Source organism: Danio rerio, chromosome 22, assembly GCF_052040795.2.
Source record: "Danio rerio strain M-AB ecotype USA chromosome 22, GRCz13ab, whole genome shotgun sequence".
In the NCBI taxonomy this organism is placed as follows: Eukaryota; Metazoa; Chordata; class Actinopteri; order Cypriniformes; family Danionidae; genus Danio; species Danio rerio.
Window position 1 is genome coordinate 32,406,387 of NC_141042.1, and position 16,436 is coordinate 32,422,822.

A 16,436-nucleotide genomic window follows, 5' to 3' on the forward strand; every position below is an offset into this window, starting at 1 on the left:
TACGCGCGCGACAACACAGCTGATCAGTACGCGCGCATCTTCACTACGCGCGCATCTTCAGCTCTTCAGTACGCGCGCATCCACCAACAACCCCCCCCCACCCCCCACCATTCATAATCAGTAACAATGTTCAGAATGTTAGCCACCATCTTGGGACTGAAAGATAATATAAGTAGGTTAGTAGGGTAGGTAGAAAGAACAACTGGCTGGATGTACATTATCCCTATCTGAAATACTTGATTCTGATTGGTCAGTCGCTACATTCACAATTCAATCACCCTATCACTAAATAATTGGTTGGTTAGCGTATACTCCATTCAGCCTATTTCATTTCGATCAGCTTTGCCTTTATTTAAAGAATTAATAAGCTATTATGGCTCAGAACAAAATTTTTTGTCCAATATTTACATTTTGTGTCAAGTAGTCATGTAATAAGTGGGATAAAATACATATAAGGACGGCACGATGGCTCAGTGGTTAGCACTGTTGCTTCACAGCAAAAAGGTTGCTGGTTTGAGTCCCAGCTGGGCCAGTTGGCATTTCTGTGTAGATTTTGCATGTTCTCCCCTTGTTCGTATGCGTTTCCTCCAAGTGCTCCGGTTTCCCCCAAAGTCCAAAGACATGCGCTAGAAGTAAACTGAATAAACTTAATTGGCCATAGTGTATGTGTGTGTGTGAGATTGAGTGTGTATGGGTGTTTCTCAGTACTAGGTTGCGACTAGAAGGGCATCTGCTGCATAAAACATACGCTGAAATAGTTGGCGGTTCATTCCGCTGTGGTGACCCCTAATAAATCAGGGACTAAGCCGGAGGAAAATGAATGAAAATACATCCAGGTGATTGTTTTTGCAAGAAAAAAACCTCCAGTCTTGTACATAAAACTGGCAGGCTTTATTCTGTGATAACAACCACCTGCATAATATACTTTATCACTTACATAAGGGTGTATATTTTAAATATTTTTTCCAGTCAACATTTACAAATACACTTAGCATTACTGTAAGCACACTTTTGTCAACATGCTTTCAGCTCTTTCAGTTAATTTTACTGACTCAGACCTTTGAGTCTCATTTAGCGAGGTGAACGAATCTTTTTTTGAGTCATTTTGTTCATTTTGCCAAAAACATCATTAAAATGAGTTGCTTTCAAACTCATCTACAACTACACTAAACGTTGATCACACTACAAACAAGTCATAATATCATATAAGCCTAATCAATGGACAATGAAGTCTGAGCCGAAAGGAGCCATGATTTAATCACATTTCCACTGTTTAGATTTTTGAGTTGTTCGTTAATCACGTGAAAGAGAGATGACTCAAGCCCGAGGATTCGAGAATTGAACGAATCAAATATTTTTCCACCTGTAAATGCGTATGATTGGCTTCTGTCTTTCACGCGATGAACGAATGACTCAAGCCTGAGGACTCGAGAATTGAACGAATCAAATATTTTTCCACCTCTAAAAGCATATGATTGGCTTCTGTCTTTCCTGTTATAAACAAACGATTTAAACCGAGGACTTTGGAGAAGAACAGATAAAAAAAAAATTTCCGGCTCTAACTACATAAGATTGGCTTCTGCCTTTCACGAGATGAACGAATGACTCAAACGCAATATAACGCAATATAAGTCTTGAAAAAGAAACTAAGTTTCTACTCCACTTGCACAAATGTGCGCATACGTGAATGAACGAATCACTCCCTGAGAGGACTCATCGTTCTTGAGTTATACAAAAGAACATCCCATCTCTATCCTGCTCCAGGAAAGTTTCTAGTGGATCAGCTTGGTCAGGGTTAGTGCTTAATTTCACAGGACAGTGGCCCAGGTTTGGACACCCCTGATTTGACACAGTCTAGGATAGATTTTATTATTCCAGAAGTGAAGCCTTTACGCCACGTTCTCCAAATCTGCAGTTTCTTTCTAGAATAATAACAGACCAAAGAAAGCCTCCTCACTTTTTATTTTCAGAGTGATTTCTCTCTTTGTTGAAAATACATTTAGTTTTTCAGACCTCAGTGGTTAAACATGTTGAGAGCACAACCAGCACAACCAGAAAAAAAAGCCAATATATCGAAGTGAGTCATACATCATGATTAGGTTTTTAGATATGGCAATAATGCACAGTGACGGGTAGTTTGTAGATGTCATTCAAGACCTTTGTTTTGAATCATTTAACTTGGTCACACAAAAATTGGACCAGACACTCATTCCATCTCACTCCAACTGGGTTTCACAGGCCTCCCGAGGGAAGACAAAAGAGCCCGACCTCACCTTGACCTGTGTCATCAGTCATTTGATATCATGCTGAATATTCAACTCAGTTTTGTTGTGCGTTTCTGCCATTTCGGCAGCTAAACCAGCGGCCCGTTTGACACATGGTTTATTAGTTGCAGGCTGTAACCATCACTGTGATGTTGTGGTACTAAAGATCCATCCATTATATCTAGGATGACAAGCATAATCTACAATTGAAGCCGGAGAAATTTGTTGTGACACCGGCCTGTCGGGTTCCAGTCAGACGAGCTCAACATCGTTTCACTTAATGGTCCACAGCAAGATTTTAAATGAACCATTACTGGCAGGGATAGAAAAGACAATTTGTCCAACGAACAATATCAACACCTTCACAATTAATTATACAACATGTCAGGGGAATAAACAGGCCCTGTGAGAAGACATCGACATGCACGTTGAAGCGCAGTTGGACAGTTTTGCAGCACGATATTAAGTTTGAAGGCCAAACCAACAATCAGTTCTTACTCATTTGGCACTGTTTCTTCTTCAAAAGTTTCTTTTGTCTTTAGTTTTTCACATTTTGAATGACATCCAGCGTGGTTTGAGATGCATTGTCTTCGTAGATTTCCACGCTGACAGATGATAAAACCACACCACAGTAAAACTACACCACACACTGTATATCAAAACGCCACAACACACCTCTGAAATGGACAGATCTGCCACATATTGTGCTGTAATTGCATAATCATGCATCGTTGCATTTGTACAAAGAATGTGAAAGTCTTTTTTTATTTTTAGCCCCGCTTGGACTTGTTGTATAATTACACACAACATGTTGGCTTACTGTAAACAAGTGCTTCCCGTAAACTGCAGGTGATATATTACATTTGATAGAGAAACGGACAACACAGCAGCCCGTTCACACCACTCTCCTCTTATCTCTCCGGCAGAGGATCTTTTTAAAGGATCTTCGGAAGTCGTTATTGAAGATAGTGTATATAATGGGATTGAGGGAGCTGTTGCAGTAGCCGAACCAGAAGAAGAACTTAAAAAGTGTTTCAGGCACACAGCAGTCACAAAACGCTGTGAATGTGTAGGTAAAGAAGAACGGGAACCAACAAATGACGAACACGCCTATGACCACCGCCAGAACAAATGTGAACCGCTTCTCTCGGTTTTGACGGCCCTTCCATCTGCTTGCTTTGGTAGTCTGGCAGGCCTCGGTTTTGTCTCCATCGCCTGGTTTGATTTGGCTCAACTTGGTCTTTCCTTTTGAGCTTTTCTTCTTGAGGGAGCAAGGATTGGAGACCTTGTGGTCTGAGGAGGAGGATTCCTCCATGTCCACACCATTTATTTCATCCTTGTCGTCCGGTTCTGCATTCTGAATTCCATTGAGCTTCTCATGCGGGTCGTTTTCCTTCTTCCCCACTTCGTTTTTCCTGTGGTCCCCAGGAGGTGCTCTAGTTCTCTTCTTGGCGATTTGATAGATCCGGATGTAGACGAGGACCATGATGATGCAAGGCAGGAAAAACGAGCCAATGCAAGATGAGACTATGTACCATTTTTCCTTATTGATATCACAGATATCCCCCTCAGATTTCTTCATTGTTATAAGAGGGGGGCAGGAGATCACGGCGGCGATGATCCAAACGATAAAAATGATACGCTTAATACGTTGCGGTGTTCGCTTCAGGTTGTACTCGATGGCTTGCGTAATTGACCAGTACCTGTCCAGACTGATGGCGCACAGGTGAGTAATTGAAGCTGTGCAGAAAAGAACGTCCAAGGCCAGGTAGATTTCACACCAAACTCCCCCAAATGTCCACATACCCATCAGCTCATTCGCCAATGAGAACGGCATCACCAGAGTGGCCACCAGTATGTCAGCTGAGGCCAGCGAGACCAGAAAGAGGTTCTGGGGAGCCCGGAGTGCTCGGCTCGTGAACACGGCGATGATCACCAGGACATTGCCGAAGATGATGAGGAGGATGAGGAGCCCCACTGCAACGCTCAGTGGTAGGGCCACCAGCAGGGTGTACTCCTTTGTTGCATTGGTCCCATTGGTTGCATTGGCCCCACAAATCATAGCTGACAGTTACAGTCTCTTCTCCACACGAGTGAAATTATGTTTTCGGTTGATGACACTTCACTTTTTCCATATTACTGACAAACAGAGACGATTCTAATCATTCTGACATCTAAAAAGAAATTGGAAAATGTATTATTAGATGAAACAAGATGAAATGTGTACTGTATGTTTATTGTGTATATATAGGCTACAACAATAATAAACAAGTAAAAAATTTAAATATATATTAAACAAATGTATTAACATATATTTTGCATTATATATAAACATGTTTTTATCAAGTTTATACATAACATACACAGTACACACAACATACAGATGCAAACTTTTATTTTACATCCAATTGATTGTAATTAAACAAAACAATTACACTAATTTCAAACATTTAAATAAATATGGTAAAACTATACATTTGTTTCTCACTCTTATATAAAACACCACAAAATTACACAACCAAAAAAAAAGTAAGACAGGGATGTACCTTACCTTAATGAAATAAGCCTGAAGCTTTCCACAAACTTATTAAGGCATCTAAGAAACGTCCCTCGGAGTGCAACTTCTCTGTTTAAAGTCGCTCAGCATGAGAAAAACTGCATGGTTAATCTCTCGCATCTCGTCGATGGAGCGTGTGAAGACCGCGCATCATCATCATCAGCGCTCGACTCGGCTGTGCGCGCGCAGGATCTGCCGTGAGCGCGCACAGCTAATAGAGGCGTGATCACATTAGCTTGCCGTGAGCGCGCTGGAGTGTGTGTGTGTGTTGTGGGAGACGCGCACAGGAGATTATAATAATGACTATTCTGAGCCACGCCCACTTTCTCTTAACTCCAGCCTCCGATTGACGTTGCTAAGCAGCAGCCTTGAGAGGCTCTGTGAAAACGCCAAAAAATTAATAAATAAATAACTTTTTGTATGTTTCTGAGTGGTTTAAACCAATAAAAACGTGTATTTGTTCTATATTTTACTTGGAGAAGACAATATAACTAGTCTAAGCGTTTCGTTTTTATCTATAGTTACACAAATGAATGAATTGTTTATAATGGTAGTTTATGATTATTGAATAAATATAGGCAGTTGACACACTCAGGAGAATTTTACCCTAAACAGTACACGAATACTTACCTGATGAGACATTTTGAGCAGACAAATTTCACTCAGTGATTTCCATGACGTTTCCAAAAGCTAGAAACCAAACATTTTACAATTCCCTCACAGTTCCAAGCTTTCTGTGACCGTGGGAACTCTACTAATATCCAAAAACATCACTCCAAAGTGTTTTTTTTTCCAAGTAGCAGGCTAAGAGACGAATGAGTTAATAGGTAAACAATGCAAAAAAAAGAAGCGCGCGCTGACTCTTTCAGGGAGACGCGCACGAGAGCGAGCAGCGATGAAACAGCGACACCTACCGGAAATACACTCAACCAATATAATTATCTGCAAGTAAATGAGGGAAAAACTGTTGTGAACACAAATGCTACAAAATAGTTTTATATCTAAGCTTCATTAAAGTGTTCATTACTTGTCTATATTACAGCTGAGTATATTTTCGACCACATCAATAGTACTTTACATACATGCAGTACAATTTCAGATGATTTAACTACACTACCAGTTAGACAATTAAAATGTTTACACAGAGAAAAAGAGATCTGTCTACAAATCATTTATGCGGTTAGATAATAATGTTATGTTTATGAGATTTTCATGGCACATAGATAAATGAATAATGATGCATGTAAATAGACATATATAAACAGGTAGCAGTGCGAACACCAAGCAGAAAAAAAAGCATTCGCTGGTGAGGTAGGTTGAGGCTGCTGGTTTAAGCTGGTCATGTACTGGTGCAGCAAATAACCAGCAGCTGTGCTAAAAAAGCAACCTAAATATGGAAGACAGACAGATTGAAAAAAAGATGAATATAAGGTCAAAAGAATGGACAGATAGATAGATAGATAGATAGATAGATAGATAGATAGATAGACGGATAGATAGATAGACGGATAGATAGATAGACGGATAGATAGATAGACAGACTGATAGATGGATGGATGGACGGACGGACAGATAGATAGATTTACAGATAGATATACGGATGGATGGATGGATGGATGGATGGATGAACAGACACAGATAGATATATACGGATAGATAGACAGACAGACGGACAGACAGATAGAAAGATATACGGATGGATGGATGGACGGACACATATAGATAGATAGATAGATAGATAGATAGATAGACAGACAGACAGACAGACAGACAGACAGACAGACAGAGATAGATAGATAGATAGATAGAAAGATAGATAGATAGATATACGGATGGATGGATGGAGAGACAGACAGATAGATATACGGATGGATGGATAGATAAATGGGAAGACAGATTTAAACTATGATAGAGACAGAAAAACACCAAGTGAGCTTTGACAGTTTATACCCTGAATTACCCAATTAATTAATCTGAATTGTTTATTTAAATGTCTTGACTGAATCATTAATCTCGATTTGAATCATTTGTTGCAGATGGAAGGGCAAATGCTACATAAAACATATGTCAGAGTAATTGGCAGTTCATTCCGCTGTGGCAACCCTAATAAATAAGGGATAAGCTAAAAGATTGTGAGTGAGTCGTTTGAAATGAATGAGGTTGAGAGAGGAGCACATTTGACATTCGTAAGGCAGTCAAATGAACATTTATTTGAAGAATGCTTATCAAAGCAAAGATTTGATCTGATGGAAGAGGGTCCTGTTTCTTGTTCGGGCTGATTCAGAAAGAAAGAGAAATCAAGAGAGTCACCTTTAAGGCTTGTTTTTTTTTTTTCTTTTTTGTTTCAAGAGAAAAATACGTTAGACATGTCTGCACAACACTTGATATCCTATGAAGTGTAAAAGAAAAGAAAGAAAACATGAAGATATGAAAGAGCAACATGTCTGTACTTTTGTTTTTACATCCCTGTCCACCAAACCATACATTTATGAATCATAAAAAATAAGTCAAACAAAAGAAAATCAACATGCTTGTTTCCTATACATAGCAAGGCAAGAGAAACAAAAATAGCAGTAAATGTAGAACATTTCTATGTTTAAGAAAAAAAACAAACATGGAAAATGAACTTCATTTATACAATTTCTATGACCTAAATGCACAGACAATATAAAAAATAAACCATACCCTTAAGCTCCAATCGGAAAGATTCACAAGAACAATACAAGATCAAAATGAAAACTGCCACCTCAGATTATAACTGCGGCCCATCAAAAAAGTACAATTAAAACCTTTTTATTGTCTTTTTTTGACTACATTCCTGATTTGTGATGCATCATCATCCAAAACCAATCATCCGTTTACCTACAGTGCTCAGCATAATAGAGTACACCCCATTTTACATTTTGAAAATGAATATTTTGATCCATTTCTCAGTGAATACAGGCAATTATTTTAGTGCATTTAAACAAAACAGATTTATTAAACAGATGTTTATTACAATAATATTTAAGTAGGCAAACATATATAGAAATAAAAATATTTCAATTAAATTTAAGCAAAATATTGCTAAAATAAATGACAACCAGCAAAATTTCAACTAAATTTTTCTTTTTTGCTTCTCTTAATTTTTTCCCCTTTTTAAAATTTTCTACAACATATACATTTGGGTGTACTAGTTTTTGGACTGTTATCTTAATTTGTTTTGTTATATAAGCTCTAGTTTGGCTGACTAAAGGGACGATAACACCGAACGCGCTTTTTGTGTTGAGGATCCTTTTTTAAATTGATTTACTGACGGCAGTGAGCGTTTTGTGCATTGCTTATGCGCCCCCACTTGTTTTTGCCCTTGCACGCAGTGCGCTCGCAGTTGAAAAAAAAAATCTGAGCAGGAAAAGCGTGTTACGTCAGTTGAGTCTTTTTCATTCTCCAATAAAATGCAGTGTTTGTGATGTCAAGAAAACAACGAAGACTTTTGAAGATGGAGGAGAGACCTGCGATTGCTGTTTTGAGTTTTTCGGAGCTGTACGACTTTACAAATCTTGAATATCACAATATTAAAAAATTTTACTATTATATTAATATCAACAGCAACACTCGCGCACAATACCCAGCTGATTCAGTTGTAGCCAAGCGACATAAAAAAAGCGCACGGCACTTCTTTTTTTCATGTCAACAAAATTTCCCGGTACTATGGTAGTATCGCGATACCATGGCTCCAAAAAAACTGTAGCTTGTAAACAGTAGTGTCGTCCTTAACAGTCTATTTGCAATAGACAACGTTGCATGTGGAAAAGTCACTAAAATGCTCACACGTTTGTGCAACATTAAGACTTGTACACACCGGGATGCTTTTCATTTGCGTTTATTGTTAACGTTTTGAGACGTTTTTCCGGATTCAAACAAAAGCGATTTTCACTGGTGTTGAGCAGAAGAGTATGCAAAATCACTCCATGGCGCTACACAACTTTAAGCTTCTGACACCCACATGTAACACGGAAGAAGAGAGAAAGTTGACACGCTTGTTGTTAAAGTTACTGGCGATTCGAACAAGCATGAATGGTTCAAGGAGCAGCTCCAGCGATTATGATTATTGTTCACCAGTGCAATAAGCAGCTGAACGTTCATTTCGCTCCTGGGCATCTTCTTCAATGTGCGCTCGCATTGACAGTGCTTTATTTAGCCCCTTTAAGTGCTGTTAACTGTAACTTCAGCAGCTCCATGCACATGAACAAAAGTGTCTATCTGATTGGTGGAGAAGGTTTTGATGTGAAAAAATAAATTACACTTTTAGGCCTGGCATTTTGCACGTTGGTTGCACCATCACATTGGCTACCTTTATTTAGTCACAAGGCGTTAAACGCCGACGTAAAACGCAAGCAAAAAGCGTCCCAGTGCACACGGGCCTTAAGACAATTTTATTTGAATAGTGTGTAGAGCCCTTTAAGGTTGCACATTTTCTGATGTTCTCTGACAATTCAAACGCACACTTGAATCGGTTCATTTCTGTTCAGCTCAATATGATTTAGTAGCTAAAACAACTGTGACAATCTCTTAAAAAAAGAGCAACTCACAAAGTGAAATTTTGAATAACTGTTGTTACCTGATAGGACTGAAAAAAAATCTAAATAGATGGAAAAACCCTAAATAGCAACAAAAAACAATTTTTGATCACTTGATATAGCCTAATTTTGTTGGAAAAATGCTCCTTTTGTAACAATTTCATTTGGGATAATTTGTATATTTATGCGGATGTATTTTTTGTTGATCAGTTATCTACAAAATACAAAAAAAATGAATACATTTTAGGTATTGACATGCAAATAATAAGTTTTTTAATAAGGGAATTAAGAATTAAATTTAAGATCTATTATACCATGTAAAATATAGTACTTCAGACAATTTTCTTTATAATTTGAGTAATGTATTACTGTATTGCAATACTAGGTATCGTGATACTTCAACTACTGTAGTATCATAAGATGAATTAATGGTATCGCGACGACCCGACTGACTAATCTAGTGCATATGCACAAATATGATATTGAATGAATTTAAGAAAGAGATATGCTAGGGGTGTACTTATATATGCTGAGCACGGTAAGACCAGCCTCGCTCTGCATACAAATGGCACATAAATGCTGCAAATAATTCATTAAAAAAAACAGAAAACACCTTAAATGGGACGATGTCCCTAATGCACGTCTCACTTGAAGTACTCAAAGGCATTTATTGTCACATAATAATTCCATTTTGTTAACATCTAACTATTCTCTCACACACACTCGCACGCACGCACGCACACAAAAGAAAACTCAAATGTACAGTTCTAAGCTTTTATACAAAACCAGGAATGCAATGCCTCTGGTGTATATTTAAGCATGAACAGAGAAAGCCCTTTTTACAATGTTTGTATTTTTGTCTTCTTTTAGTTTGTTTGTTTATATTCAGAGTCTGCATCTGGTGCAAGATATGCACTGTATGGGCCGAACAGGGATTTCATCTGAAGCAGAACGTCTGTGCTGGTCGAACCGGCCCAAAACAAAAAACAGTCCGTAACATCTCATCTGAGCCGGTTCTTGTACAGCATTACATTTCTAGGAGGTCCATAAAGCAGCAACAGGTTCTGCTGGTTGATAATAAAAAGCAGCGATTTGTGTCTTTTTTTCATGGCCCCATGAATGCGAAGGGCCTCTCCGAAGCCTTTACACTGCTGCCAATTTACAAAACGTCTTTACCAATAAAAGGATAGAGTGAGGGAACGAAGATGAAAAATAAAATAAAATAGCGTGGACTAGACACAAAACTAAATACATTTGGCTTGATGAGACTAAAGTGAAAATGGAAATTTACAGTCACTTGATATATGTAAAATAAAATAAAAATGGGGCCTGCACATAACAAGCAAAATATGTATTTATATTGCAGCCACATATTATAATTTGACTTAAAAATAGTGCGGCACGGAGGCTCAGTGGTTAGCACTGTCGCCTCACAGCAAGGTTACTGGTAGTAGAGTTTGCATGTTTTCCCCATGTTTGCATTGGGTTTTCTCTGGGTGCTTCGGTTTCGCCAACAGTCCTAAGACATGTGGTGGTAGAATAAAATAAATTGGCTGTACTGTTTACAAAAATCTTTCAGTAAATTGAAATGACAAGTTAGTAAATCATGCCCAAAATGTACTTGAAACAAATGAGAAAGTGCTAAAAATGAAGGAATGCGTTAAATTTTTTTTTGCATACAATGTATAGAATACAAGGAAATCTAATTTTACGAATTAGTAAATCAAGCTAACAATGTACTAAAAACGAATGAGTAAATTGTGCTTTACATCTTTAAAACTAGGGCTGCACAATATAGACCATTTTGAGGGATGTAAACTAAAACAATGGTCCCAACATATTTCTTGTTTTACATTTAGAATTTCCATAGCTTCCGAGAATCCGAAAATAAAAACACATATTGATAAATAATGTTATGATAGCTGTTTTAACAATAAGTTATGATTGAATTGCCTTTTGTTAGTTATGAAATAGTTTGATAACAAGCTGGACATGTTCATGGGCCAATAACATGACCACATTGATATGATCTATATAATTTTAGCATCGGTATCGCAATGTGCGCATCCGCAAATAGTCACATAGCAAAGACATGCTATGCCCAGTCTGAATAGTTTTAGTTCACCAGGAGCTACTGAATTGAATTTATTCACTGTATTTTTTTACAAAATGTTTATGATTTATGCAAAAAAAACATTTCATACTTAAATTTTTTGCTATTTTTCTAACCCAAATAGCTACATTTCAAAGCGAAAACTAAATTATTTAACTTGCCACGCTGGCAAAAAACTCTTAATTTTCACTTAGTGAAGTTTATTTATAAACTCATTTCGAGAGGATCACATGCTTATGATTGTTCACAGCTGGTCCCTCATTAGATAACGCTGATTCAACAAATATAAATAACCAGTTTCTTATCTCAGTACCTACAAGGCAGGTCAGTGATTAGCATTTTTGTCTCACAATAAAAAAATGTCTCTGGTTAAAGTCCCTACTAAACCAGTTGGCATGTCTGTGAGGAGTTTGCTCATTCTCCCCGTGCTCATGTTGTTTTTCCACTGGTTCTCATCCAAGTCCAAAAAACACGCAACCTAACTAAATTGAACATACTAAATTGGCATTATAGTCAAGCTCTTAGCAAGCCGTATATCTCCTTAGCCATCTTATATCTGCCTTCAGCCAGAAATAAGTCGGGGGAGTACATCGAGATCTACCTGAGCTCAAACTCCCCTCTTGCCCTGCTAATGGGAGGGAGCCCAGGGCACGAGAATCTTACAAGCTGAAAGCTAGGGCTAAGTGTAAACTCTTGAATTTCTTCTTACAGTGAAGACTAAATAATATTTTTACGTGGTCTAAGACTTTTAAGGATATTTGGAATAAAAACAAGACAAAGCAAAGTAAAGCGAAGCATTTTTTTGCATTGTGATCATTCAATTTGTGTACCTGAATACTGTTAAGACTCCCCAGAAAACCATCAAATAGAGCTATTCAAACCATCTCGTGAAATATTACTCATCAAAAAATAACATATCACAATATAATTTTTACAAAATCGTGCAGCCCTACTTAAAACAATAGAGAAAATAAGTGAAACGTATTGTCCTGATGAACCTAAAGTATGTAAAGCTTAAAAGAATGTACTTAATTGTACTTAACGAGTTTACACTTAAGATAATGCTTGACGTTGTTAGCAGGTTTGGCATGCTGTCCCGGGAGAAAAACAGTGAGCTCGGAGATAGACATGCCCAAGGCTCCCGCCTGGTCAATGAGCATTAAGAGGGGTAGGAGATCAGGTACTTCTCAAGAGCTCCTGCGATTCGTTTAGCCTAAACCTTGACTAATAAGAGGTCTCTTTAGGAACAAACCGCCAACCACATCATTGCGTACACATTAAGTGATTGTGATTGTTACTATTATTTAATTTACTTGTGTCGTTTGATTTTAGACTGTGGGAGGAAATCGGAGTACCCGGGGGAAACCCACACAAACACGGAAAAAACATGTAAACTCCGCACAGAAGTGCCGACTGGCTCAGCTAGGACTTAAATCAGTGACCTTCTTGCTCTTCCAAAACGAAGATAGGTAATAAAATTAACCTGGATATTTATTTTAAATTCGAAATAATCCAATTGGCTGGCTAACGATTAGTGATAGGGATCAGCTGCGGTCAATCATATCATATGATCTTCTCGAAATTAGTTTGCAAAACTTCACTTAAAATAATAATTACTAAAATGTACTGACGTGTTTCTGAAGGGAACAAGTTTAAAATTTTTTTTTTTTTTTTGCTGGACAGAAAGCAGCGTTTTGGAGAGAGGGTGTGGGATCAGAAAAAGTCTACTTGGGATGACCAAATCGTGCCGACATTGGGATCAACTCTTTAGTGGCTACTACATATACTGTTTCTGCTTGTCGTGCAGCGCTCAAAACTAAAAAATTGCAAGTTTGGGTGATCAAAACACAAAAAGTCTTATTAAATCGCAATACTTGATCTGCACCATTTGAAACTGATATGAATTTTTTTTAAATATACAGAAACAAAACTAGTGAGACAGTAGTTTAAATCAAAACATTTAATAGCATCAAAGCCTTGGAAGAAAAAATAAAAATCAAGAAATAATAGTAGAATGTTAACGTTCGAATTTGCGAAGGCAAATTAGTTTCAGTCATCGTTATAAAATATACATGATAGAGAATTAAAATAAAGATAAAATACTTCAGAAATAATAATAATAATAAATGCCCCATCCATACGTTAAATCGGTAACATGAAAAAAAAAAATTGCGACCCTTTTACATGAGAGGATGCCAAATATCAATACAAAGTGCATTAAAAGCAGCAGCATAAGAGGGGCGGTGTGTGGAAATAAAAATGGTGCAAATAATCCTGTAACCATTGGTTGATATCCTATGAGTGTAAATCATGGGGCTTAAGTTTGAAACTAACAAGGAGATCCTTCAAATGTGGAATAATAAAACTAAACTGATGTTGAATGGGCGTTTGGCATTCCTCACAGTAAACGTGGGCCTTAAACCGCTAGCACTGATCAAGCACCTGATACGTAGATGCAAATTCTCACCGATAGGACACAAGCAGAGCGCAACACTGTGGATATGGCAAACAAGTAAACACTCACAACCCCCACCACCTCCTCCCTTAAGCTTGACGTGATTGCGTTCATAAAAATAAAAAAAAAAGTTTGATTCTTCTGTTGCTTCACTATATCGCAGAAATAAAATGTTCAAACATCAAGCGTGACAACACGTCCCAAAAGCGAACAGGAATGAATATTTTTTTAAAAATTATAATAATTCATAACTGAAAAAGGAATTACTTTATAAATTATACTTTCGTAAATGTATCCTTTTGTATTAAAATCCTCTTGGATAATTATGTTCAGTCACAAACCACCCAACTGCACTGGATAGGCACAATTCTAAAACGACGACAACAATGAAAATAAATCAAATTAATAAAAACACTAAAATTTTGTTCACTGCTTCCAAACAGGTCCTCTGTACAATAAAAATCTTTTGGTTGTGGGATGATAAAAAAACGAGAGAATCTCTGGCTAAATGAAATAAAAAAACAACTCACATACAGTATGGCGGCAGCAGCAGCAGCAAAAATGAACGTGTAAAAATGTTGTTTTTGCATACAACTGTTTCCTGGCATCGAAACCCCTAACGACTTTCAATAAATTGGCAAAAATGATTGACAAATTTTGCGAGCGCCTCTTCGGAATCACTAATGTACATTAATTTTGGCAACAGACGTCTAGACGTTGTTTTCTACTGGGACCTATAACTGGCTACGATTCCTCCCAGTTACGCAGTTTTGTTTTGTTGTTCTAGATATAATGACGTGAAGCTAACGCCGAAATCGGTTTCCTCTGTACAGTGTGCGAGCGTCTCAGACCATGGCGCGGTAGGGGCCCTGCATCTTGAGGAACTGGATGATGAAGGAAGGGCCTCCGGCGACGATCTGTGGCGGCAGGTGGCTGAGCGGGCAGTTCTCTATGCTCATGATGGACAGTTTGCTGCACAGCGCCAGCTCGAATGGCAGACTGTGCAGGTTGGGGTTGTCATTCAGGTACAGGTCCTCCAGATTCTCCAATGTGCCTGTGAGGTGAAGAGAGAAAAGTGAGCTGGCTGTAGCTTGTGTGTGGTGCAGTGTGTTTATGAGGACCGTACCGATCTCCTCGGGAAGGTGCTGCAGCAGGTTCTCTCCCAAGCCCAGGTACGTCAGGTTGGTCAGGTGACCGATTCCTCTCGGCAAAGTTGTCAGCTGATTATTGGTCAATACGAGTTTCTGTGAAAAATGAGGAATTTGTTTTTTAGTACGCACAATAGATGCTATAAACAGAGGAAAACAGCACGGTAGGCGTTCTTTGTGGACAGGTCAATCCCAGAATGCAATGGGAAAGGCATGGCAAGCAATAGAAATCATTCTGTATTAAAAACAAATATTTTTTGCTAAAAATGACAATTTGCAGACAATTTAGCGATTAAAAAAGGGATATTTATTTAAGATATCTTATTTACCATATTAGGTAGCCTACTATGTTAGGCACAATGACATAAATCATAAAAATAAAGCTTCATTATCTTGGTCTTTTGTCAAGACACGATCTTAAACGGTAGAGATTAAGCCAAAGGAAGGTTGTATAACTCTTATTTTTATCGACGATTTTGCATTCTCTTTTTCAGATTCCACTCTCTGAATCATCTGACATGTACTTCACTTGAGATGACACGAGTTAGGGCTTCCTCTACTGTAATACACCTAAAACACAGATTGTCGTCAAACTCATCAATAGCAGGGAAGCGTTTTCTCTCGTCATGTAAAGCAAATAATGTCCTTCAATTCAGTCAAGTCCAGCAGCCGTCATCCTTAAACCAATCTCCATGATTGTAAGCTGCTTGCTTTTCTGTCTGTTCCACTACTCCGTTAACTAGATGTTTGCTCCAACTTTTATTAGCAGTCTGAAGCGTGTCAAACATAGAAAACAGCCAATTCACGCCATGCTATTCACTCGATTTGCGCCACAGAATGTCTAATCGCATTTTTGTGTTGACTTCACATGAAAATTTCTAGTGCTTCATCCACGTCTGCTTCTTGCACCTGCTTCTTCCTCCAACTTCCATGTAATGTTAGGAAATTGAGGGCGTAGGCGAGACGATATTTTTCGAAAGGCGAGAGACACTCAAATATATCAAGTGCACTGCGTATGCAATGTCTGTAAATCATGTAAAACAATTAATGGCAAACTGAAAAAAATTCTTGGGAGTTTGATGTTTAATGAGATTATTTATGAGATTATTTAAATTTTTTGCTATTAATTTGCGTTTAAATTAAGAATGTAGCAGAATTGCAAAAAAAAAAAATCTACTTTTTGTTGATTTTTATGTTGCATTCAACGATTAGAGGGTCTTCTAGCATGTTCTCATAAAACTTTTGTGGTTATTATGACAAAGTGTTAGTGTTTTCCTACCTACAAACTGTTGGCTTTTCTTTCCTCTACTCAATCTTAGATAGAGGTAAAAAGAGTGCTG

At 37.9% G+C, this 16,436-nt stretch overlaps 2 protein-coding genes and 1 long non-coding RNA gene across 4 annotated transcripts in view; 1 reads left to right on the forward strand and 2 right to left on the reverse strand.

The window, feature by feature from the left end:
- Window positions 1-1,947: 1,947 nt before the first annotated feature.
- Window positions 1,948-4,969, reverse strand: adra2a (adrenoceptor alpha 2A). Its single transcript, NM_207637.4, is given in 2 exon segments — window positions 1,948-4,438; window positions 4,816-4,969. A coding segment is annotated over 1 exon segment (1,167 nt). The 5' UTR covers window positions 4,327-4,438; window positions 4,816-4,969; the 3' UTR covers window positions 1,948-3,159.
- A 2,013-nt stretch (window positions 4,970-6,982) lies between these two features.
- Window positions 6,983-14,286, forward strand: LOC147831636 (uncharacterized). The gene is made up of 2 exons (XR_015522264.1): window positions 6,983-11,209; window positions 11,319-14,286. It is a non-coding gene; the product is annotated as an uncharacterized LOC147831636 (long non-coding RNA).
- shoc2 (SHOC2 leucine rich repeat scaffold protein) overlaps window positions 13,439-16,436 on the reverse strand; it is a 40,267-nt gene continuing 37,269 nt past the window's right edge. The window contains exons 8-9 of one of the 2 annotated variants that reach the window (XM_087302755.1): window positions 15,075-15,192; window positions 13,439-15,002 (exon numbers count right to left, since the gene is read on the reverse strand). In XM_087302755.1, the coding sequence (XP_087158881.1) occupies window positions 14,794-15,002; window positions 15,075-15,192 (327 nt within the window). In that variant the 3' untranslated portion in view covers window positions 13,439-14,793. 2 annotated transcript variants of the gene reach the window in all.